The sequence below is a fragment of the Salvelinus sp. IW2-2015 genome, linkage group LG1, assembly GCF_002910315.2.
Source record: "Salvelinus sp. IW2-2015 linkage group LG1, ASM291031v2, whole genome shotgun sequence".
NCBI lineage: Eukaryota > Metazoa > Chordata > Actinopteri > Salmoniformes > Salmonidae > Salvelinus > Salvelinus sp. IW2-2015.
In genome coordinates this window covers 28334727-28360733 of record NC_036838.1, presented here as the reverse complement: position 1 = coordinate 28360733, position 26007 = coordinate 28334727, and the positions used below count along the sequence as shown (strand labels likewise).

General features: G+C 39.9%; 1 protein-coding gene and 1 long non-coding RNA gene across 3 annotated transcripts; one reads left to right on the top strand and one right to left on the bottom strand.

The window, feature by feature from the left end:
* Positions 1–226: 226 nt before the first annotated feature.
* Positions 227–8750, bottom strand: eno1b (enolase 1b, (alpha)). The gene is made up of 12 exons (XM_023988021.2): positions 8642–8750; positions 7435–7529; positions 5477–5572; positions 4127–4185; positions 3867–3936; positions 3543–3676; positions 2420–2642; positions 2023–2220; positions 1474–1675; positions 1080–1188; positions 841–899; positions 227–682 (listed from the first exon to the last, which is right to left on the bottom strand). The coding sequence occupies exons 2-12, from the start codon at positions 7517–7519 to the stop codon at positions 616–618; spliced, it is 1302 nt and encodes a 433-aa protein (XP_023843789.1). The 5' UTR covers positions 7520–7529; positions 8642–8750; the 3' UTR covers positions 227–615.
* Positions 8751–17788: 9038 nt separating this feature from the next.
* On the top strand, positions 17789–25771 carry LOC139027763 (uncharacterized). Of its 2 annotated transcripts, none has more exons than XR_011479914.1 (2): positions 17789–18014; positions 19617–25771. It is a non-coding gene; the product is annotated as an uncharacterized lncRNA (long non-coding RNA). The 2 variants fall into 2 exon arrangements; XR_011479911.1 differs by having other exon boundaries at positions 19608–25771.
* The last annotated feature ends 236 nt before the right edge of the window (positions 25772–26007 follow it).

Genomic DNA, 26007 nt, shown 5'->3' with positions numbered 1-26007 from the left:
GCAAAAAAATACAGAAGATCAGACGTATAAAATATAATTCAGAATTCCAGGAAGATTGTAGAAAGCGAGAAAACTGATTAGGTTAAATAAACTGTCCTTACAAAAAACAATTAGCTATAACTAAATTCATGATTTCCATTCACCCATCACACGTATTATAATATGCTTGACAATCAAACATTTACACATCCTGCTGAGAATAAATGACCAAAGAATTGCAAATGGCTCAGTTTCAAAAAAGGGKTTTATTCACAGCATCTACAGCCACAGGTAGGCTGCAGCTTTTGCAATTTCACAATCCATTACATTGATTACTCATGGATATAAWTATTTTGCTCTATATTGAAATAGATTCAGTGGAAGACATTCATTGCAACTCACAGGTAATTTGTTAATCTAGGGCAGCGGAATGTAGGTAGACTAGGGAATGTATGTAATAACCTATGGTATTGGACTGGAACTTTGAATGAGTCTTTCTAGCTACCTCGTTATGTGTATGTAACCCTTTCAGATTTTGGTTATCAGTAAGCTTCTTTAGCATTTGTAAGTAATCATTAGAATGCTTGCCAAAACGTTGTGTGTATATGCCCATGATTATGTTCCCATTGCACTCAGTTAAGCCAGGGGGTTCCTGAAGTTCTTCCCAGCAAAGACAGCCTTGTCTCCCAATTCCTCTTCAATTCTGAGRATGAACAGGGGGATAAAGTTTAGCAATATTCAATAATACAATTGTTATTATGCCATATGTGAAAACAATGCTCAATAAGAAAGCCTTTGTAGCAGAACAAAAATTACAAGCGTCACAACATTGATTAGGCTGTAAAGGACATGAACCCTCACCTGAGAATCTGGTTGTACTTGGCCAGACGCTCAGAGCGGCAAGGAGCCCCGGTCTTAATCTGGAGATGAACAGACAGAGGCAACATTACTTAAACAGCAATAATGAAGACAGTAACTAAAATACAGTAATGACTATATACAGTAACTAAAATACAGTAATGACTATATAATACAAATTGGTATTTCAACTGTCATATACAGTTGAATACCAACAGTATTTCCTTTGGGAAGCCCCTTACCTGTCCAGTGCATAGGCCCACCACCAGATCAGCAATGAAGGTGTCCTCTGTCTCCCCAGAGCGATGGCTGACCATCACTCCCCAGCCACTTGACTGAGCCATCTTGCACCTGAACAGTGGGAAGAGAGGAGTCATTAGGTAGAAGTTTTCACAGTTGGAAAATTATATAAATGTAAGGCTCACGTTAGACTTGCAACTGTCAGGCTATTTGACTTGCCTTGACTCTTATGAGACGCATCTCGGTTTGTTGATCGTTTCATGAATAGATCATGATTGTAATGCATATTTAGAGTGTAATTACATCAACTCAAATCTCATTAAAGGCACAAAATAAAAGGAGGCTGGAGTTCCTCTTGTAGAAGTCATTATGGAGTAAAGGGAGGTTGAAACTTACGCTGCCAGAGACTCGGTCACAGAGCCGATCTGATTGACCTTCAGCAGCAGGCAGTTGCAGGCCTTGTCCTCCACGGCCTTGGTGATGCGTTTGGGGTTGGTCACTGTGAGGTCATCACCCACCACTTGGATCTCCGTGCTGCCGGTGAAGTTRGACCACGCCTCCCAGTCATCCTGGTCAAAGGGGTCCTCAATGGATACCACTGTCAAAGAGGGGACATTGATCATAAGTGATCACATAGAGAGGAAAGTCATGGTCCTGTACCTTACAGAGTAGACAACCATAGAAAAGGACAATTGATAATTTTATGAAACGGTCAACAATTTAATTGATAACTTTAATTTCAATTGCCAACTCAGAGCAGTCCTACAATAGGTATTTGAACCATACTATTCAACACAGTGCCCAACTCCATTGTAGTGTACAACGATTGAATTGTGAGAATTAAAATACATATAACGCTGATCCAGCCAACGACAACATTTCATAGGTTTAAAACAATTATCAAGGAATGACTAATAGGTCAACAAGAGAGGACAGGACACACACCTGGGTAATCCTTGCAGAAGCTCTTGTAGAGGTCAGCCAGCTCATCAGGAGTGATGTAACGCTCTGGGTCATCAGGGGACTTGAAGTCTAAGTCGTATTTCCCATCCCTGTAGAACTCAGAGGCTGCCACATCCATGCCGATCACCACCTCTTCTGTGTATCCTGCTTTGCTGATAGCCTCTTTGATCAGCTCCAGAGCTATGGAAAATTAAGCAGAGATGTAAATTTGTTAAAATATGGTTCATTAGATATTGACAGCATCCTGTGATCATGTGGGTACTACACAGGGGTGGATGAGKTGAGTTTTTCCCTTAATGTAAAAGAGCTGAATCCAATCAAGTATCACAATATTGTTTTTTGGGCTGTAAATAAAACTCTGATCCCGTCGCTCTCGTACCTTCCTTGTTCTCCAGGATGTTAGGAGCGAAGCCTCCCTCATCTCCCACATTGGTGGCGTCCTGGCCGTACTTCTTCTTGATGACGTTCTTCAGGTTGTGGTAGACCTCGGCCCCGATACGCATGGCCTCCTTGAAGGTGCTGGCACCCACCGGCAGGATCATGAATTCCTGCATGGCCAGCTTGTTGCCTGCGTGAGATCCACCGTTGATCACGTTGAAGGCCTGGGAAATCAGAAATCCACAATTTATTCAAATGACATTTCATTAAATAAAATCTAATTATTTTATTAATCAGTCCCTTAAGCTCTTTTGACAAAGAGACCTAGGTGGAGAAATGTAACTACACAACAAGCTGTAAGACAAGCAGTGGTGGAAAAGTACACAATTTTCATACTTGAGTAAAAGTAAAGATACCTTAAAAGAAAATGACTCAAGTAAAAGTCACCCAGTAAATACTACTTGAGTAATAGTCTAAAAGTATTTGGTTTGAAATGTACTTAAGTATCAAAAGTATAAATCATTAAACATTTCTTATATTAAGCAAACCAGACGACTTGATTTCAATTATTATTATTTMTTTTTTTAAATGGCTAGCCAGGGGCACAGTTCAACACTCAGACATMATTTACAAACGAAGCATGTGTTTAGTGAGTCTGCTAGATCAGAGGCAGTAGAGATGTTCTCTTGATAAGTCCATAAATTAAACGATTTTCCTGTCCTGCTAAGCATTCAAAATGTAACGAGTACTTTTGGGTGTCAGGGAAAATGTTTGGAGTAAAAGTTGTCAAAAATATAAAGTAAAGTACAGATGTTTTAATTTTAACCTTTATTTAAAAAGGCAAGTGAGTAAAGAACAAATTCTTATTTACAATGACGGCCCACCGGGGAACAGTGGGTTAAGTGCCTTGTTCAGGGGCAGAGCAACAGATTTTTTTTTTTTTTTTAACTTGTCAGCTCAGGGATTTGATCAACACTAACCACTAGGCTACCTGMCGCCCCACAGATACCCCCCAAAACGACTTTAAAGTATTTTTACTTAAGTACGTTACACCACTGAAGACAAGGCGGCATGTGTGAGCGCACTTCAATATTAAATAAGAGTAAAGTATGCCCTGTGCTCACCGGTACGGGCAGTATGACCTCTGGGTTCCCAGCGAGGTCAGCAATGTGACGGTACAGGGGGACGCCTTTCTCAGCTGCACCAGCCTTACACACCGCAAGGGAAATACCCAGGATGGCATTGGCACCAAACTTGGCTGATGTGTCAAAAACATGAAAAATTAATAAGTGAAATAGATGATACACTTTCATATGGGGGAAATATTTAGTCATTCAGCAGACGCCCTCATTCAGAGTGGCTTACAGTCAGTACATTCAACTAAACTAGGTAAAACATAAGACAATATAAACAATTGTCATCTGATATTCTAATCTGAAACAACTTACACTTGTTCTCGGTGCCATCCATGTCAAGCATGATCTGATCGATTTTCTCCTGCTCAACCACAGACACCTCCTGAGATGTAGAAATAAAATGAGTGTTTGGCACATTGCACACTGAGGAACTAGGCCTGCATGAACTAGGAGTATGTGGAAGTGGAGTGAACACTAGACCTGCTTATCTTTACCAGGGTGGGAAACATCAATACAACATGCCATGTCATTGCCAGAATAACAGCAACTTTTTAAAAGTATTACGTTCCTACCTGCCCAACGAGTGCAGGTGCAAGTGTAGAGTTAATGTGGTCCACTGCTTGTGAAACACCTGAAAGGCCAAGGAAACATTACTGACTAAGAAACATGGAGACAGATGGGGGATTTGGAAACAATTCAAGCAACATCAACAATCCAGTATGCTTTTTCAGACGCAAACAAATGGTCCTCAAAACAGTCAGAGCACTAATAATCCAATACGTTTTTTTAGCTTCCTTGTTATCAAGCTTGGTGAATCATACAACCATTACTGTGACAAAGTGTTAACTTCATGCACAAGGATGAGTACAGTAGTTAAGAGACAACAGATCAGTCTGCTTTTCATTTCCAAAGTCRTCAAGAACATACATCACACAACAAGACAGGAAAGATGGCTTGGATAAACAATTAAGCTAATTTGTAAAAAAATCATGCATAAGTGATCACTACTACTCCGTAGTTCTCCAGTATGTCAATACATATGAATGTTGATTTGTCTAGCAAATCTTCAATGTGTATAAACCCTGTATGACTGAAAGAGGGCACTGTTTTGGTACTCATCCTCAATTGTAAAAAAGCAATAAAAATGTCTACATTCCTTTTTGCCAAGTATATTCTATGACAGACACCTTAAGGCAGTGATATTCAAAGTCGTGTTCTAAACTGCCCCCACCAAAAAATGAAGAGTACAGATAGTACAATTGTATAATTATGGGACCACATGCAAAYGTTTTTGAGAAAGAGCATTTTTTATTAAATGTATAGGTTTCTTTTCTTTGTGATAAGAGATTAAAATGTAATGAATTTAAGGTTACTTGTTTTTTGATTTTTTTTAAAATGTATCGATTTTAAGATTGTGACATATCAGAAATTCTGGTGGAATTAAAAATTTAAAAAAGGGGTCCCTGGCTGAAAAACTTTGAATACCACTGCAGGCTTAATTAACGTATACTTTAAAATTATATTAAGTGAATGAAAAAATAAGTGATAAAAATAATATATATTTTTTTACTAATCCTAAAGTCCCAACTACAACAAATACATGTAATTTTGTCATTAAAACATTTATTGAAATACTGTAGAATTCCACTCATTCTCCTTCTGAGGAGAACCAATATGGCAGCCTCTGGCTTTAAAGACTCATTGGCCAATACATAGCATCGATAATCCAGGGTTTACACACATAATTGGAGCAGACTCACCAATTTAACAGGCCTTTTTAGACCTGACAGAGGGGAAGAGTATAAAAAAGGAAGGAAGACTGAAGATTGCAGATGGCAAGTTATAGAGACCWCCCTGGAAGAGACTGCCATCATAATCATACAGTATATTTAAGTTACACTATATTAACCCCAGATACACACCTTTCCCAAGGTAGCGTGACTTGTCGTTGTCTCTGAGCTCCAAGGCTTCATAAATACCAGTGGAGGCACCACTGGGTACAGCTGCTCTGAACAGACCTGGGAGATGGAGAACAGTGACAGAGATATAAAATACTGACTCATGAAAAGTAGGGCAATCACCTATAGGAAGAACTCACTGTCAAATTTGTATAAAAAAAAGGTAGGGAGGGTGAATGAACAGGCTGCTGCACAGTCACTACTATGGGAGCTATTTCTAGAGCGCCTGGTTAAATTGTGCATAAGAGCCTTTTTAAAACTCTACATGTATAATCTAGTGAGAAACATACACTGACTGTTAAAAACATTGTGAGTATCATGCTCGTTCCATGACAGACTGACAAGGTGAATCCAGGTGAAAGCTATGATCCCTTATTGATGTCAACTGTTAAATCCATTTCAAATCAGTGGGGATAAAGGGGAGGAGACAGCTTAAAAACCCTTCTTTAACCTGTGAGACATGATTGTGTACGTGTGCCATTCAGAGGGTGAATGGGCAAGACAAAATAWTTAAGTTTCTTTGAATGGGGTATGGTAGTAGGTGCCAGGCGCACCGGTTTGAGTGGGTTAAGAACWACAAAGCTGCTGGGTTTCAACATTGGCCAACATCCCTGCGGAACACTTGACAGTCCATGCCCTGACRAATTGAGACTGTTGAGGGCAAAAAGGGGGCGCAATTCAATATTAGGAAGGTGTTCCTAATGTTTTGTACACTCAGTGTATGATGATTATTTTTACATATATATTTTTTTTTACAATCTTTGCGTTTGCTTCATTTACTATCATCCTAAATTAAGCCATATTTAATATTACACAACTTTCCTTGATGTGAACATTATGCGTAACTAAAATTACACAAACTCATGTTGACCACGTCAAATTGGAGGGGGAATTACACCACTCCAGTCGACACTTGGCATTGCGCATSGTGAGCTTAGGCTTTTGTGCGGCTGCTCAGCCATGGAAACCCATTTCATGGAGCTTCCGACGAACAATTMTTTTTCTGACGTTGCTTCTAGAKGCAGTTTGGAACACAGTAGTGAGTGTTGCTTCAGCACTGTGGTCCCGTTCTGTGAGCTTGTGTGGCCTACCACTTCGTGGCTGAGCCGCTGTTGCKCCTAGACTTTCCACTTCACAATAACAGCACTTACAGTTGACTGGATCAGCTCTAGCAGGGCAGAAATTTGACGAACTSACTWGTTAAAAAGATGCCATCCTATGATGGTGCCACGTTGAAGGTCACTGAGCTCTTCAGTAAGGCCATTCTAGTGCCAATGTTTGTCTATGTAGATTGCATGGCTGTGTGCTCGATTTTATACACMCGTCAGCAACGGGTGTGGCTGAATTAGTCGAATCCACTMATTTGAAGGGGTGTCCACATACACTATATATACAAAAGTATCATAAACTGTTTCTGCATATTGATTTGGACACTTCAGACACTGTGTTTTGACATCAAGAAATKTATCATAGGAAACAGCGACAATCATTTTCAACTTATGTTTAAGGAATAAACATTTTACTTTYAACATTAATTTCCAATAGTATTCTAAATAAATCAGATAAAACTGCTGAATGAGTCCAAAAACGTGCTGTGATTAAGTTATTTTGATGATATACCAGAAGTCRTGAAAACGGGTTTTTCCTGTCCAATAAAAAGGTAACAAAAGTCCCTAACCTGKTTTTAATATCATGAAGTAAATGCTTTTACTTGCGAGTTCTTTGTAAGCTAGTGTTTACCTGGGTAAGCTAGGCTTAGGCTATTTTCAGATTTTATATGCCATTTAGCAGACACTTATCCAAAGCGACTTAAAATGTATGCACGCACTGAATGTTTTATACTGGCATTGCAAGCGCCATGCTCTACCAACTGAGCTACAGAGGACCACTTAACATTATGTTAGACCGATAGCAACGTTTACCTTTGTCAGTGTAGAGGTCCACCTCCACAGTGGGGTTGCCACGGGAATCAAAGATCTCCCGGGCATGAATCTTCAGGATAGACATGGTGCTTGACCTTTGGAGGAGAAAAGTAATWAAAMAWWTKTTTTAAGACTACCAGATAGTCTCACCATGATACGAGTTCTTAGTCCTATAAAACATGATACCTCAACGGCCATTGTGCAAACTCTCTACTGAGCCTGAAAATGTGAATCAGCATGTTTCTTTCAGTTTCAGTAATTTGAGGTACTGAAGTTTCAAAGACCATCTGACCTTAGGTCAAGGCAATGAACGTGAACACTGCCCCAAATGGCCTTTCCATATCAGAGGCCATTTTTTGACTGCTGAATACAAATAACCCATCAAGTCCAGTACAACCTGTCAGTGGTGGTTAAAAACTAAAAATCTTTCACTCAAGAGTCCCCCCCCCCAAAAAAAACTGTCCTTCCTGGCGGTTTTAAAGCTTAGTCGTGCTAGCAGTGGGTTGGCTGCCTAATTCGATTAGCTACTGTCCATCTGACAAATCACATGACACTGGACTGCAGCATTGGTAAGGTATCTTTAGGTCAAGGCTAGAAGGACTACTGGATGTCAATAGACGAAGTCAAACCAATAATTTATCATTCTGAACGTTGCAAGCCATCTATTCTTGGCGTTGTGGATGACGTTGTGTACGTTTTKTCTTAGAATGATACCTACAAGGATCTCAAATGATCCGATTGACATGAGATCCCCTATAAATCCTCCCAATGGAACGTCCCTTKAACGTGGAGTTGGTGTGTAAAAAGTATCGTACGTGGGTTGAGAATGCACGTTATGAATGAAAAGGATACTCAYGCAGTTCTGGCAACATCACTGCGATGAAGATGAATTGTATCACATTACAGGAAAATGCACTACAGATGGCTACATCACTGTTAACACAGTCACTGGAATAAATGTTGCGTAGYCAAATGAGCTAGGAATCGAACTAAAGTTACTCAAAAGTAAATGTGCGAAAGAGCGAAWTGTACTGTTTGAAAACAGAGGATGAATCAACTTGATAGTGGATGGGCTGGCTAGCGGAAACGAATTACCTTATTTTATACCTCAATGGGAACAACTCAGAGCTGTGTCTTCAAAACGGTTTGAATATTGTGAAAACACTAAGTTTTCTCACAAAACAGATGAATGTGGGTAGTCACTTACCTTTGTAATTAAAATAGAGGTCAAGGTGACAGGAAGAGGAGTCTTTCTCGAGATGCCGGCCAGTTCAGTGCGAAGTTCTGAGAGGCGTCGGAAAGAGATTTCCGCTTGTTCCTTTTCATTGGGATCGTCACTAGTTACCACAGCCACAAAGTCATAAACCCCGCCCATTTCTACAACTTCGCTTCGTAAAATGTGATTTTAAAGATAACCTTAACCCTAACCTTAACTGCACTGCTAACCTTATGACTAACCATAACCTTAAATTAAGACCAAATAGCACATTTTAGTGATATAGTCACTTTGTGGTGTAAACCTTTTCTGTGTTTTGCTCTTCTTCTCTGGAATCACCAACAAGAAAGCTCCACACTGCCCCTATGGCTTAGGAGTAGGGCCTACAGTTTCAAATTTAAAGTTTAATTTAAGTCGTATGTATGGGATAAGCATGGCATACATCGTCCAACGAAATGCTTACTTGAAGGTTCCTTCTCGACAATGCAACAACAATAAGAAATAAGAAAAGATAAGGATACGAACATAAAGTAAATGGCATTAGAATAGAATAAACATTTTAGCATACATATAATACAGGAAGGATCCATTTTTAAACATTATTTTTATTTTACCTTTATTTAACTAGGCAAGTCAGTTAAGAACAAATTCTTATTTTCAATGACGGYCTAGGAACAGTGGGTTAACTGCCTTGTTCAGGGGCAGAACAACAGATTTTTAACAATGTTTATATATATATATATTTTTTTTTATATTTATAGTCCGATATTTACAAGTCAGTGGAGGCTGTTGAGGGGAGGACGGATCATAATAATGGCTGGAACTGCGCTAATGGAATGGCATCAAACATATGGAATCCATGTGTTTAATGTATTGACACCATTCCCACTAATTCCGCTCCAGTCATTATTACGAGCCCTTCCTCCCTGATTAAGGTGCCACCAACCTCCTGTGTTACATGTATTGGGGAAGGGGGGATGGGGGTCAAGTGTATAAATTGAGCAGTATAATAAGAGTCTGGTAGCAGCAGTTGTGATGTGTGTGTAGCATGAATGTATATGTGTGTGTGTGTATGTCTGTGTGGGTGGGTGGGTGTGTGCATGAGTGAGTACATGTGTGAGTACATGTGTGCTATGGTGCAGAGAATCAGAGCAGGTTGTCAATCCAGTTCAAGTGTTCAGCAGTCTAATGGCTTGTGGATAGAAACGGATCTGAGCCTGTTAGTATCAGACCTCATGCTCCGATACCGTCTGCCCGACTGTAAGGGAGTGAACAACTTGTGGCTGGGGTGTGGGTTCCTTGATGATGCTGTGTGCCTTCCTCGGGCACTTTTTTGAGTAGATGTCTTGGATAGGGTGGGAGCACGGTCCCAGTGATGTACTGGGCCGTCTTCACCACCCGATGGACGGCCTTGCGGTCTTGGACGAAGCATTTCACCGTACCAGGCCGTGATTCAACCGGTCAGGACGCTCTCGATGGTTCAGCGATAGTATTTGGAGAGGACCCGAGGCGGCATGCCAAATTTCTTCAGCTGCCTTAGGAAGTAGAGATGCTGTTGTACCCTCTGTAAAAGAGTAGTGGTGTTGTGGGTCCATGAAAAGTCCTCTGTGATGTGGACGCCGAGGACTCTCTCTACTGCAGTCCTGTTGATGTGGATTGGGGCATGTTCCATCCTTTGCTTCCTGAAATCAACAATACACTCCTTTGTTCTGCTGGCATTGAGGAAGAGGTTGTTGTCATGACACCACAATGCCAGTTCACTTACCTCCTCCCTATAGGCTGATTCGTCATTGTTGATTATCAGGCCTACAACCGTGGCGTCGAGAGCAAACTTGATGATGGAGTTGGTGTCGTGCAAAACCACACAGCCATGGGTGAATAGGGAGAAAAACTGAGGGCTGAGGACACAACCCTGGGTGGCCCCTGTGTTAAAGACAATTTATGCTTTATCCGAAATGTGGTCGGAGGCTTGGTATGGAGGGTGTGACGTAATTGCTGAGCCTCTGAAGGCATGCAGAGGCCAAATCAAGCTCCGTACCGCATCACCGTGCGCCTCTCAATTATTTTAACAATGCGGAGCGCTCCGTATAGACATGATTGGTTGATGGTAGGTGGGGGCGGTAGGTCCTGTATAAATACACACTCACTTCCTTGACAACTTCCTTCACAACAGCTCTGTGCAAGAAGTATGAAAGCCCTGACATCTGCGTAGGCTGCATCGCAGTAAATGCTGTACGGCCACTTCAGACTCCGGATTGACTATGCAGAGCCTTTTAAGAGTCAGCGTGGAGGAGGTGTTGTTGCCAATCCTCACAGCCTGTGGACTGCCTATTAGAAAGTCCAGGATCCAGTTGCAGAGGGTGGTTTTCAGACCCAGGGCTCTGAGCTTGGTGTCGAGCTTGGAGGGAACAATAGTGTTGAATGCTGAACTGTTGTCAATGAACCGCATTCTCACATAGGTGTTCCTCGTTTCCAGTTACGGCTGTGTGAATAGCGATGGAAATGGCATGTCATGGATGAGTGTACCTTTGAGTGTGCCTTTGATGCACTGAGAGTAAATCATAAATCATAGACTAGTAAATGAATACTGTATCTGGACTGACATAACGGTCATCTTCAGGATAGATTGTTATTTAGCCTATACCCCAGTTTATTTTGAGCTTTTGCCTACATGAAGTTGAGCACAAAGTTGAGCACAAAGTCAAAGATGGCCACCTGGACAACTAGGGCTACATCTGTTCATCTCTATCTTCCCCCAACCCCTGCCTCTCTTACTCAGTCCATCTTCCTGAAACCCACCTCTCCCCTTTTCTTTTTTGTTGTTGTCACTATGTCAGCCTTTGTGCTTTTACTCACATACCCTCTATCTTCTTCTCTCCATTCTCAAGACAATCCTATACAGTAATATGACAATTATAGGCAAACTATGTTGAAAGAAATAGATACAATATTGAATGAAAATGCCGCAAAGAAATATTATTCCCCCCCCCCAACTCCAGAACCCTAATGAGATTACTTTGCTTTCCCTAATGTAACCCCATAGAATTAGGAATTAGAATACTAGGATCTCTATGTGTAACCCTTGGTGATATGTAGGCATACTGTAACTTGCTCTATAGACTGGTACAGTATACTGTACGTGGGAATACATTTTTGCTTTTTCACGCAGTCGCCCTGGCTGTGCCCCAATTTCTCCCAGCTGGCAGGCACAGCATACTGTGTAAACTATACTGTATGTAATCGGTGACTTTTATGAGCTATACAGCACAGGAAGTCTTATATGGTCTTGGCAGTCAACATGGCTTTCTACTACTTCCACTTGTATACAATATTTGGTTAAATCATATCGGATAACAAAGATAAAAYGTGTTGTTGGTCAAATGTAAGCTGCACTGACATATTCTTTCTTCGTCTTTATGAGAATGATGAAACAACATCAGGGATAAAGGTACAGTACCTTCAGGGCGGTGTGTTTGTGTGGCTTGGTACCCATGGTTACACTGTCGTAACAGGACTCCCTGAGCTGAACTCACCATCCCCACAGGGTCTGTCTCTGTCTGTGTACCAGTATCTACATCATTCCCACAACTCCCATTCCACCTGTAGCTGTGACATGACATCTGTCTCTGGGTGATCTTCTTTATGTATTATGTATAAAGGCAGGGAGGTACCGGAGTATCTGAGTGAGGTCATGGGATTGACAATGTTTGACAATTCGTTTGTGGTTTAACCACTGTATAATCAATGCAAGGCAGATGTCTTGAGTTGGAAGCGGAATCAGCCAGTTAATTGGCTTGTTTGGTTGCTGCTTTGCTTCCCAGATTCACCTGGTCCCATGGGGCTCTGGGGGTAGTCATTTGAATCCCCTGCACTGCCCCACCTGGTGCACAAACATCCTGCTGGGCCCAATTACCTGGGAGTGCAAGTCAGAGCACAGCCTTGTTGCTTGGGTGCATGTGTTCTCTGATGATTACCCCATGCCCAAAGATGAACTCACAGTCACACCAAATGGAAGATCTCAAAGCCTTTGTCTGCTATTATACAGTGGACTAGAGTTAAATATTAGAGCTAATGAAATATTTAAATGTAGAGTTTATTGTTTGAATAATTTATCAAAAACATTTGACCTCTCTAATATTAGATACTAGTTATTAGTGGCTGGTTCTGTATTGCTCATTCGTGGTTTTAAGTGAGGTAAGATTAGTTGTGTGTCATATAACCTGATCAATGACACCTAAACAAAATAAACCATAAAAATGTATAAAATCTAAAAACACAAAATGAAAAAGGAACTGTTGAGGATATACACACCCCTTTGTATTTATTTGGAAGTGAAGCAAACATTTTTTTGCGCCCTATCCTCCAGCATTTTGGATTTGTGGAAATGTTTCATATGAGGCGACAGCACAGAATGACACCTTTTATATTAGGGTATATTCTAACATACGGTATCTGTTTTACTGTTTAGAAATTAAAGCACTTTATGTATCTAGTCTCCCCATTGGAAATGTCTTATTTTTTTCATAAGTATTTGCACAAATTCACAAAGATCATAACCCCCCCCAAAATGCTACCCTCCCCTGTTATTGGTGATGAGAGGTTAGCATATCTTGGGGGTATGATCTTTGTGCCTCTGTACCTTTCTCACTCATTATTATTCACAATCCACAAATGATTATCTGTTATCRTGGTAGCATCCACATTAACCCACTTATTCCCAAATGTGTATGCCATTAGTGACACTAAAATGGAATCCTTATTATTATTATTATTACACGTAAAAAGGTATGTTTTATTCTTGGTCACAATTGTAACCGATGTGAACGTACAGTGCTCTGCCTATAATACAATTTACCACTATTCCTCAGCCCCAATATCTATATACCTCAGCCCAATTACCCACACACCCCAGCCCTGTTACCCCATGCCCTAACCCGCATATCCTACCCTTAAATGACCTATTTGTTACTCACAGACCCCAGTACCTTTGCCAATATACCTCATCCATGTTGCTTGCCTATCTCAGCCCTGTTTTCCACTTTCCTTAGGCCTATATTGCCCAAGTCGCCAACAGTAACCTATATCCAGCTATTCGCTGCACACTCCAGCCCTGTCTATATCTTATTCCTGTGACCTCTCACCTGTATACGCTATTAATTTCATAGATACACTCAGTACAGTGGTATAACACATGTGCCGCAGCCCCATTCACTTTCTTCTTACCACAAACGTGTTGCAAGAAAGGATTTGACTAGGAAATAGACATCCATCCAGACCCATTACCTGTGTGAGCCTTGACTATCCCTACACCACATTACGCATATAAACCAGGTAAATCCATGGGCATACTCATATAAAACAGTTCTACCCCAGTGCCCAAGCCTCAACTTTCATACRAACCAGGTCTACACTAGTATATCAGCCCCAATATTCTTACAGGCCAGATGTACACCTGTATGTCTAGCCCAATATTGATTTGTTTTAAATAAATAAATAAAAACAGGTCTACTGCTATGTCAACCCCACTTGTCATAAAAGTAGGTGTACTTGTGCATTTCAGTCCCAATATTCATACAAACCAGGTATACACCTGTACTTCAACTCCAATTTACAGATATACAATGTCTGCACCTGTGCTTTAACCCATTTAGTCAACTAAGCCAGGTCGAAATGTGCCAAAGCCTGAATACTCATAAACTGTAAACTAGGTCTACCCCTGCAACTCAGCTCCAGTACTTCTACAAACCAGGTGTACACCTTTGACTGAGTCCCAATACTAATATAAAGAAGTACTACACTTGCATGTCTCAGCCCAAATACACATACAAACCAGGTTTACACCTGTGGCTATGTCCTCTGATCTGCAAGAGACACTAACATATTCCCCCTGAAATAACAAAATATGAAGTTTTACAGTCAAAATCAGTGATTTAAACATACTCTACATGACCAAAAGTATGTGGACACCGGCTTGTCGAACATCTCAGTCCAAAATCATGGGCATTAATATGGAGTTGGTCCCTCCTTTAATGCTATAACAGCCTCCACTCTTCTGGGAAGGCTTTCCACTAGATGTTGGAACATTGTTGCATGGACTTTCTTCCATTCAGCCACAACAGCTGAGGTCGGGCAAATACGCCTGGCTCGCCATTGGTTTTCCAATTCATCCCAAAGGTGTTCAATGGGGTTGAAGTCAGGGCTCTGTGCAGGCCAGTCAAGTTCTTCCACACCAACCTTCCCCAAACTGCTGACAGAAAGTTGGAAGCACAGAATTCTCTAGAATGTCATTGTATGATGTAGYGTTACGATTTCCCTTCACTGGAACTAAGGGGCCTAGCTCAAAGCATGAAAAACAGCCCTAGGCAATTATTCCTCCTCCACCAAACTTTACAGTTGGCACTATGCATTGGGGCAGGTAGCGTTCTCCTTGCATTCACCAAACCCAGATTAGTCCATCGGACAGCCAGATGGTGAAGTGTGATTCATCACTCCAGAGAACACGTTTCCACTGCTCCAGAATCCAATGGCGGCGAGCTTTACACCACTCCAGCCGACGCTTGGCATTGCGCATGTTGATCTTAGGCTTGTGTGTGGCTGCTTGGCCATGGATACCCATTTCATGAAACTCCCGACAAACTGTTCTTGTGCTGAAGTTGCTTCCAGAGGCAGTTTGGAACGCAGTAGTGAGTGTTGCGACGCGTTTCAGCATTTGGAGGTCCCGTTCTGTGAGCTTGTGCGGCCTACCGTTTCGTGGATGAGCCGTTGTTGCTCCTAGACGTTTCCACTTCACAATAACAGCACTTACAGTTGACTCTAGCAGGGCAGACATTTTACGAACGGACTTGTTGGAAAGTTGACTTCCTATGACGGTGCCACGTTGAAAGTCACTGAGCTCTTCAGTAAGGCCATTCTACTGCCAATGTTTGTCTATGGAGATTGCATGGCTGTGTGCTCGATTTTATACTCCTGTCAGCAACGGGTGTGGCTGAAATAGCTGAATACGCTGATTTGAAAGGGTGTCCACATACTTTTGTATATATATATATTGTATGTAAAGGCTAATGGATAATGGTAAAATAATCTGTAAGATCATCTTGATCAAGTATATCTATAACCAACTCACCTTCAATCTACTGAAAAAATAAATACTCTTCTATGATTAAATATATATAATAAGTTAGAACCACTGTATTTTCCCATTGGTCATAAATGTAACTGCTGAGATATTTTCATATACCACGAGCATCATGGATTCAATGTATTGAAAATGAAGGCACATATGTTATCTACAGTAGCTAGACCCATTAAACATTATATTTACAAAAAAATATATGACAAAAAAAAAATCTACCAAGTATTTTTTTTTCAAGCTGTTGAATTCAGACTTCTGGTGCCAAATKTGTCCGTAAAAGTAGGCCTTGGAGATGTATGTGTCACGTGTGCTCCCTCTCCGGCCTCTAGATCGCCAGGCTGCTCGTTATGGCGCACACCCGCCACAATTGTTACGCGCACCTGCGCATCGTCAGACTCACCTGGACTCCATCACTTCCCTGATTACCTTCCCTATATATGCCACTCCCTTTGGTTGCTTCCCCAGGTGTCATTGTTTCAGTTCGTTTCATGTCTGTGTGCTGTTAGTGCTTCTTGTTTTGGATTATGTTTATTTTATTAGAACACTCACTCCCTGAACTTGCTTCCCGACTCTCAGCGCATATCATTACAGTATGCTTGTTCTTGTGGCCATTTAGAGGAATCCTATGGAACTTCTCTGAATCATACTACGTAATGCATAATACATGACTTTGTTGACAAGTACAACTTTAATCTAGAGCCTGTAAAGTAAAACATATTTTTTTATCTCTCCATTGTGACCGATGGGATTAAATAGGTTGTAGAAGTGTTCATAAACAGATTATATTCTTATTAAAAATAAGTGACTCCAAAATTACACAATATATGATGTACCATTCATTTCTATTGGGCACAACATACTCTGAAACACAACCAAAACAAACAGCAAATGTACCCAACAAGTTGGTATAGTCACAAGCTGTAATCATTGTGTGCTATGAATATGGGACCAAAGACTAAACTTTTGACTACTTCAATACACATATAAGTGAATTTGTCCAAATACTTATGACACCTTCCAATGGGGGGGACAAGCACATAAAGTGCTTTCATTTCTAAATGGTGAAACAAATAAAAGGTTATGTTCTGTACTGTCAACTTATATGAAACACATCTCAAATCGAAAATTCTGGAGAAGAGAGCAAATTAAACATTTTAGCTTCACTGCCCAAATAAATAAGTAGGGGAGTGTATAGTTAAACCAGTCAAAAAAAGAAAACTGTTGCTAGGCTATCAGCTAAATTGACATAGCCCTAAATAGCTCAGCTGTATAAACTTCCAGTCAGTGTTACAGGTTTGTAAAGCTGGTCTGGTGGTCTTTTCTCTCAGTTCATTTCAGTACCACCATGTCTATGACTCCATGGCCTTTTGTCAGTTTTACCTGCAGGGACCCAAACAGTGCACAGCCTTATTTTATTTCAGTTTAGTACTAGTCCAGCACACCTGAGTTTAACAAATCAACTAATCATCAAACCCTTGATCAGTTGAGTGAGGTACTGTATGTTAGTACTGTCTTAGAGAATATGTTTAGATACTGCTTTAGAAAATATGTTTAGATTAGATAGATGTATGTATTCTGACCAAGAATGTACTTTTACCTCAAGGTTTTACTATTACTTATACCTTATACCTTTTACTGTGTTTACACTCCAATAGGAGTTCAATTATGATGTTGTTCTGTATACCCATGCACTTTGTTCATTCATTTGAATCTTCAATGTGAGCTCAGGTCATAGGGGAAAGGCGTGTTTGAGACGAGGAAGAGAAGCCATGCCGGTTAAGGCGTGGTTCTCAACTGTAAAGCTGATGTCATACATGCACGAACACACATACCCCAGTGGACTCTCAGTAGGTTGGCCCGACCAATCACATTGAAGGAGACACACCTGCTTGGTGCTTGGTGCAAGGTGATTGGTTACATCGTGGAGAGACACTGAGGTAGGGCTGGTAGGTGTACATGTAAACCAAGCCCTTTACAAACTCAGACTCTTTGCATTAAGAGCTTAACCAGGTAACATCACTACCACTTCGGGGCCCCTTGTCGATGGACATCACCCGAAACCTCTACCTCTGATGTCTTCCTTCTACATCAACTGATCAACTGATCTCCTGAATCTCGGAGGCCTCTGCCTTTTGAATCTGACCCAGCTATGGAAGAAATCATTCATCGTTCAACAAGAGGAGGAAAAAGGGAAGAGGAAGAAAAAACGCAACAAGACCCGGCAACACAATGGTATCTCTTGTTATGTCTTCTGGCTCTCTGGCTGCTCCAAGGAAGGATAGAGTAACTCGTAATTATAAAACCAAAGTTTTTAAACAGTCCTATCTTTATACTTTTTTCTTAATTGTTGTCAGATTTTTTTACTTTAACTTTTATGCAAGGGACTTTTTGAAAATAATCATATCACTACCACAGAATAATATTATTTGAAGGACCGTATTTGTATATTTTCCTGTTTTACTTATCTGCAGTAAGATTTTTCTTATGGGAAAATAAGTCAAGTTTGAAGGGTGTTTGACTGTGATGGCATCAGATTAGAGACACCTGTCATTTCACTGAGGAAGCCTCTCTCCCTAGCTTGTGCTCTAAACAGAGGAGAATGGAAAACCTCTATTCTTTGACTAGACAAACCAGTTACGGCACATATGTCTAAAAACTCTAAACAGAATGAGTTGTGTCAACAGTTTCTCAATGCCACTATGTACAGGATAAGCAAATCATGATGGCCTCGTGGATGAATTTACTTGATGCTGTGGTTGATATGCTGTAAAGAGACAGTTTCTCTATTCAATGATTCCAAAAAAATTATGCTCAGACAATTGTTCGGCTCCAGATTTAAAGGGGAAAAGGCGGAGAGTGAAAGAGCCTCTTCTTTTCAGTACAGTAGATGTAACTGGCATGCTTGTCTTCTCTCAGAATAACTTCAAAAGGCTCTGGTCAGGCTTGTTCTTACTTGTATTTTACTSGTATGATTAGAGAAGAGACTAAATAAGAGCTTTCCCCCTTCTCATTCAACTGGAAGTTGCGATAGGAAAATGCATTAAAACAGTCTGTTTTAGGCAGTAGTTGATGCTACTGTATACACAACTARCACCTGTCATCTACAGGTAATGATAATGTCATTTTCTCAAGATATCATTGCATATGGCTTTTTATGATTTCCTCCTGCGAGAATAAGATACATCATGTGGCGATGTGCATAGCCTCATATACACTACGTGTGGTAAAAATGTATAAAGATATAATGTTGTTCACAGGTGAGAGGTCAAGTAGTGCATAGCTTGGTTTTGTGTGGTTAAGACCATGCAGCCATTTTGTCAGAATGACTAAGCACCCGGTTGGGTCCTTTGTTTCATTTCTGTTTGTTCACGCATGCAAAACACTCAGGGTAGGTGGTGACCATGCAGATGCTGATTTACCAGTATGGCTTTGAAGCTAAATAGATTTTTGCATATTGCGTAAAGTCATATCTATATATGTATCAGTTGAAATGTATCAATATTCTGTTCAAACAATTYAGAGGTTTATTAAATTATTCAAGAACAAAGCTATTAATTGTTAAAAYGTCATGTAAACCCTATAGTAAGGTTTTACTCAGGAGTATTGAAAACAAGTTTCATCCAAGGAGAATATAATATCACATCCTCCTTAGCCCCGAGGATAGATTAGGGACAAGACTAGGGATAAGGATCYGATTATTATCTGATAGAGTCCAAATATGTAAATTGTTTGTATATCAAATTGCTTCCTTATTTAACTGTGCTTTCAGCCTCCTAAAATATTTGTTCTCTATTTTCTTTCCCTCTCTCCTTTTCTCCCTTTGAGGGCCTCTAGTGCTGGTCTGTCTACTGAAATGGTTCCTGGCTGAAGACTGGGAGGGAGCAGGGCTTGTCTGTGGGGTTTGCCTTTCATGGGGCCTTGAATGACCGAGAGAGACTGGATGTGGCTCTCTCTTGGGCTCCAAGGGGAAATTTGAGATATGTCCCCCTCTACGTTCTCCCTTTACAACTCCTCACTTTTTTTAAATTACTTTTTTTCTTTACTGCTCTATTCACAACGGTAAGATTACAGGTGTTTCTGTTTGATTTCCTTCTCAGTCCCCCCCTCCCCTTTTGCCCTCCTCCCCCTTTGCCCTCCTCCCCCCTCTCCCAGAGTATTGTCCTACATTTTTACATGCTCCCGCTGCCATTCAACCTTTCCTGCTCTGACAACATTTGCATCAAGTAATGTTTGCTTTGCTTGTTTCAGAGCAAAACCTTTTCTTTATGCTTGTTCTGACAGCAATGGAGCTATGTATTTTGAACATTAATAMTTTTTTTCACCTTTATTTAACTAGGCAAGTCAGTTAAGAACAAATTCTTATTTACAATGATGGCCTGCCAGGGAACAGTGGGTTAACTGCCTTGTTCAGGGGCAGATTTTTACCTTGTCAGCTCGGGGGAATCGATCCAGCAACATTATGGTTACTGGCTTAACGCTCTAACCACTAGGCTACCTGCCACACCAAAAGAAAGAAATCAAATAATATTTTACTTGTAGACTGTCAAACATCTACTACTGAAAGTAATGTTACTTCACATGAAAGGGCTAATGTAATCGGACAATATGCATATGGTAAAATCACACAATAACAATTTTTAAATGCTATAATAGTGTATTTACTAGTGCAGGAACTGTGTGATTTGTGCACAGTGCATACAGGTTGTACATATAGTTATTTAGGCTTGCCATAACAAAGTGGTTGAATACTTATTGACTCAAGACATTTCAGCTTTTAATTCCACTTTGACATTATACAATATTGTGTTTAGATCAGTGAACCCAAATCTCAATTTAATCCATTTCAAATTCAGGCTACAACAACACAACAAAATGTGTAAAAGCAAAGGGGTTTGAATACTTTCTGAAGGCACTGTAGATGTTGTGTAATGTATAATGTTTGCCATGAAATGGTGGCAGTTTGCCAATGTGGCAATGATAAGGAAAGAATAGAGTTAACTGTATTATGGTTCAACAGTCATAATCTAGTATGACTAGGATTGCAAAGGGAGGGTATATTACTGGAAACTTTCACATTTACCAGTAAACTACCAGAATTTCGGGTTCTTTCAAGRATGTTATGTAATYTATTGCGAGACATCTAGTGGCCAATTTGGGTACTTCAGATGTCTGTAATAATCTCTGACCCTCTGCGTGGCTTCATCACATGTAAAATATATGAAATAATGAAATAAGAGATTTAAAAATAAAAAAAATTCAATGACAAAGCTGTAAAACATTATCCTAAATATAAACCATAAACTTAGTGAATACCATTGGTGTTTAATATGAGGGCTTCAGCATGAAATATCCTTTATATTTGTTTTTACACTCTTTTATTTATTTTACTATGTCAATATGTATTTGATGTCAATGTTTTAGATTCAAATTGGTGGCAGTTGTGAGTATATGGAAGACAGTCAATAGTTAGAAGAATTGCATAAAAAATAATGCCATTGAAAATAATGACATTGTTGATTAGATGCTTTTTATTATTAATTAGGCGATTTTCTCTTGAACCATATTTACTAGAAACTCATGGACCGCGTGGCCACAGATATAAAAAAAATAATGCTTTATATGAATACATTTTTTTTTTTAAAGTTATTCAAGTATAAATTACCAAAATTACAATAGATTGCCATAGATTTTCTGTTCATTACCAAAATTCCTGAAGATTCCAGTAACTTCAGTAAATTACCGGTGGCTTTGCAACCCTAACTATGACATAGTCTGATAAATCTAGACATGACAGTAATCTGATTTCTGAAGTCAGTCCAGTTTTTCTGATATTCTTGTCACTGTGGTACTTTAGAACACTAAATTATCGACATCATACTTTAGCGGTTTGATGCAGCTGAAGTTTGACTTTGCGATGGCCCAGTGCCATACTTTAAAAAAAAACTAACAGGCAGATCGCATAACGTCAAGGAACTTTTGTAAAAACGCAGCCTCTTAAATTATACTTTAGGTTCTTGGATCATAAAAAGGAACGGTTTTGATGTGTTTGGATAATTATTAACAGTGACTTAGTCTACTGATGTTGTTGCACAATTATGGAATGAAACCATCAAAAAAATCCGACAGATGTTGGTAAACACAGCAGTCAGTAAGTGCTTTTCTTGACCAGTAGCCTCCCCTATTGACAATGTCCGCATCTGTGTTGCTCTTGTAAATGAAATGTTGATATTTGGATGGCCATCTCCATCTTACAAGGCAGTTTTGGATGTCATAACTCTCTCTAATACTGCCTGGTAATGATGATGATGACCCTCTGCAAGCATCATAGAGTAAACAYATAACACACAAACACAATCCCACRTAGCACTGTATTTTCTTAGTCCTTGAGCCAGTGTGTAGTAATATCGTATGAGTTGCTGGTAGCTTTGAGTAGTATTTTAAGGGTTGTGTAGACTTAGATATGCCCTGAGTTGGATATAGGTAGATATAGTTATGTGCTTTTGATATTCACTTTCTCTGGCTTCCAGGACACATCTTACCTGACAGTGCTCGGCTGTACACAGATGTTCTAACACTGTCTGGTAATGATGTTCCCTGAAAGCCCTTCAAACAACCACATCAATAATCCCAACAACCAATAGGGGTGCAACTGCACTGTAGCATACCTGAAGCAGGAAGCATTTGCTGTTTGTAAATAGTTTTTAGTACATTTTCTGGTCAATGCTATATGTTTAATAGTGAGGCCCTTGTATGGCATTATCATAGTTCAGCTGTAGACTCCAAATCAGGTGATCTCCAGTTTACAGTACAGCACATGAAAATATGGATGCTGTAGTAGGGTAGTTATTTTTAAAGGACTACATAGGTAAATAATTAGATGATGGAACAACTGGCTGGAGGAAGCAACCAGAACAGGTGGCAGACTCTAGACAGTGACGGCTGACAGAGATAGTCCCATAGGAAAAGAGATTGACGCTGTCTGTGGTGAACACCTTCTGCCTAACCCCCCTTTTGTGATAGGTAGTTCCTCCCTGCCTCCTGCCCTTTGTGTAGATTTTCCACCCCACCCAGTAGTTAAAGAATACCAGTGAAATGACTGTTGCAGTAATAGCCACTTCCTCTTCCCCTCCCCCAGTCGAAGCTGAATCTGGGCCTTTGTTGGCTCGTGATTGGTCCAGCGGCCCTACTGTACCTGCGTGGCATATTGTGCAGCTGACACCTGAGATCTGTGTGAGAAAAATAAACACAACGACCTCTATTGCTCTCTCTCTCTCTCTCTCTCTCTCTCTCTCTGGCTCTCTCTCTCTCTCTCTCTCTCTCTCTCTCTCTCTCTTTCTATTCTCCTTTATAACTCTCAACCTATTTATAACTCTCAACCAATTGGCCTGTTTTACTATTCAACACACTATTCTCAAGGAAAAGGGAAGGGAGACGAGGAACTAGGCGGCTCCCACCTGGTACTCTACCCTGCACCTTAGAGACAGCTGCCCTATGTACATAGAGTCATTGAAAACTGGTAACTTTAATAATGTTTACATACTGTTTTACCCACTCTATATGTATATACTGTATTTTAGTCATGGATCATCCTATATAACTACTGTTGGATCATCCTATATAACTACTTTTCTATTCATATACTGTCTAACACACTACATTATATGCATATACAGTACCAGTCAAAAGTTTAGACACACCTACTCATTCAAGGGTTTTTCTTTATATTTACTATTTTCTACATTGTGAAATAATAATGAAGACATCCAAACTATGAAATAACACATATGGAATCATCTAGTAACCAAAAAAGTGTTAAACAAATCAAAATATATTTTATATTTGAGATTCTTCAAAGTAGCCACTCATTGCCTTGATCACAGCTTTGCAAACTCTTGGCATACTCTCAACCAGCTTCATGACGTAGTCACCTGGAATGCATTTCAGTTAACAGGTCTTCCTTGTTAAAAGTTAATTTGTGGAATTTCTTTACTTCTTAATGCTTTTGAGACAATGTTGTGTTGTGACAAGGTGGGGTGGTATACAGAAGATAGCCCTATTTGGGGAAAGACCAAGTCCATATTATGGCAAGAACAGCTCAAATAAGCAAAGTAAATCGACAGTCCATCATTACTTTAAGACATGAAGGTCTGTCCATGCGGAAAATTTAAAGAACTTTGATTARTTTCTTCAAGCGCAGTCGCAAAAAACATCAAGCGCTATGATGAAACTGGCTCTCATTAGGACCGCCACAGGAAAGGAAGACCCAGAGTTACCTCTGCTGCAGAGGATAAGTTCATTAGAGTTACCAACCTCAGATTGCAGCCCAAATAAATGCTTCACATAGTTCAAGTAACAGACACATCTCAACATCAACTGTTCAGAGGAGACTGCATGAATCAGGCCTTCMTGGTGGAATTGCTGCAAAGAAACCACTACTAATGGACATCAATAATAATAAGAGACTTTCTTGGGCCAAGAAACATGAGCAATGGACATTAGACTGGTGGAAATCTGTCCTTTGGTCTGATGAGTGCAAATATGAGATTTTTGTTTCCAACCGCCGTGTCTTTGTGAGACGCAGAGTAGGTGAACGGATGATCCCTGCATGTGTGGTTCCCACCGTGAAGCATGGAGGAGGAGGTGTGGGCGTGCTTTGCTGGTGACAGTGTCAGTGATTTATTTAGAATTCAAGGCACACGTAACCAGCATGGCTGTWGGAAAAGCATTCCTCATGAAGCTGGTTGAGAGAATGCCAAGAGTGTGCAAAGCTGTCATGAAGGCAAAGGGTGGCTACTTTGAATGATCTAAAATCTAAAATACTTTTTTGGTTACTACATTATTCCATGTGTGTTATTTCCTAGTTTTGATGTCTTCACTATTATTCTACAATGTAGAAGATATATAAAAAATAAAGAAAAACCTTTGAATGAGTAGGTGTGTCCAAACTTTCGACTGGTACTGTATGTATTTATATTCCAGTCTTTGACATAGAAACTTCTGATATTTCTTAATTTCTTAATTTTTTATCTGGATAATGTGTATATTTTTTTTATTTTTTTGCATTCCGCTGCATCTACAATAATTTCTGCAAATCTGTGTATGCGGCCAATAAACTTTGATTTGAAAATGTATGCACGGATGACTGTAATTTGCTTTGGATAAAAGAATCTGCTCAATGGCATATATTATTATATTATAATTTGAAACATTTTTTCAGACTGTGTGTTCTCAAACAATAGGTTGACTGTACAAGTCAATGGACAACAGAGATAAAAGCATAAGGTGATTGAGGTGTTTCAAAGGTGATGTTTGTCAAGGGCTGTACTTCTGAGTTCTGGTTTAACACACGAATATCAAATCACCCCTTTGCGTACTCATTCTGAACTCTCGGAAATTGTAGGCCAATTACATACGGTAATTAATTTGCATGTCCTTTTAAAGTTCAAATTATTGAAAGATTGTGTCATCTTGCTTTTTGACATGTTTTGCTCCACTGATAAACTATTACCTCTGATAGATTTTTTTATTTTTTCACCACTGGTATCTTGATGATGTATTTCTATAAACTATTCCAATTCTCCAACTTATTTCTGTCTTCTGTCTTTACAGCTTGTCTGTCATCAAGCTGCTGTAGCAACAAAGACCCTGGCTACTTTCCTCTGATGCTACTACCTAAACCTTGTAATTGTCGTCTTACCAGACAAGTTTAGATCTAGCTACTCTGTCTAATACTGTCTGGTAATGCCGTCCATTACAAGGTGTCTCATCGCTCTTTCTCTGTCAGTCTCTTGGACAATCTGTACAAATGAACTGGTATCGGGTCATGTGAGGTTTTTTCACCCCTCAATGATTTCTCCAATTACTGGCTTAGAATGTTTAATTGCAGGTCAATTTTTTTTGTTGAATTATGTATTTGTATGTAAAATGTCTTGAACAGATATTTGCTAACAGTATTTTGTTGATTATGTTAATAAAGATCATCAACGTTCTTTTGTGCTTTTCATTATCATATGAATCATTATAAACAGCATGAGCGAGCGCCCACGAATTCACACCCACCCACAAACACACACACACACACACTGAGCAACTCACACACACACATATTATTAAGCAATAATGCCAGAAGGGGTGTGGTATATGGCCAATATACCACAGCTAAGGGCTGTTCTTTATGCACAACGCAACGCGGAGTGCCTGGACACAGCCCTTAGCCGTGGTATAT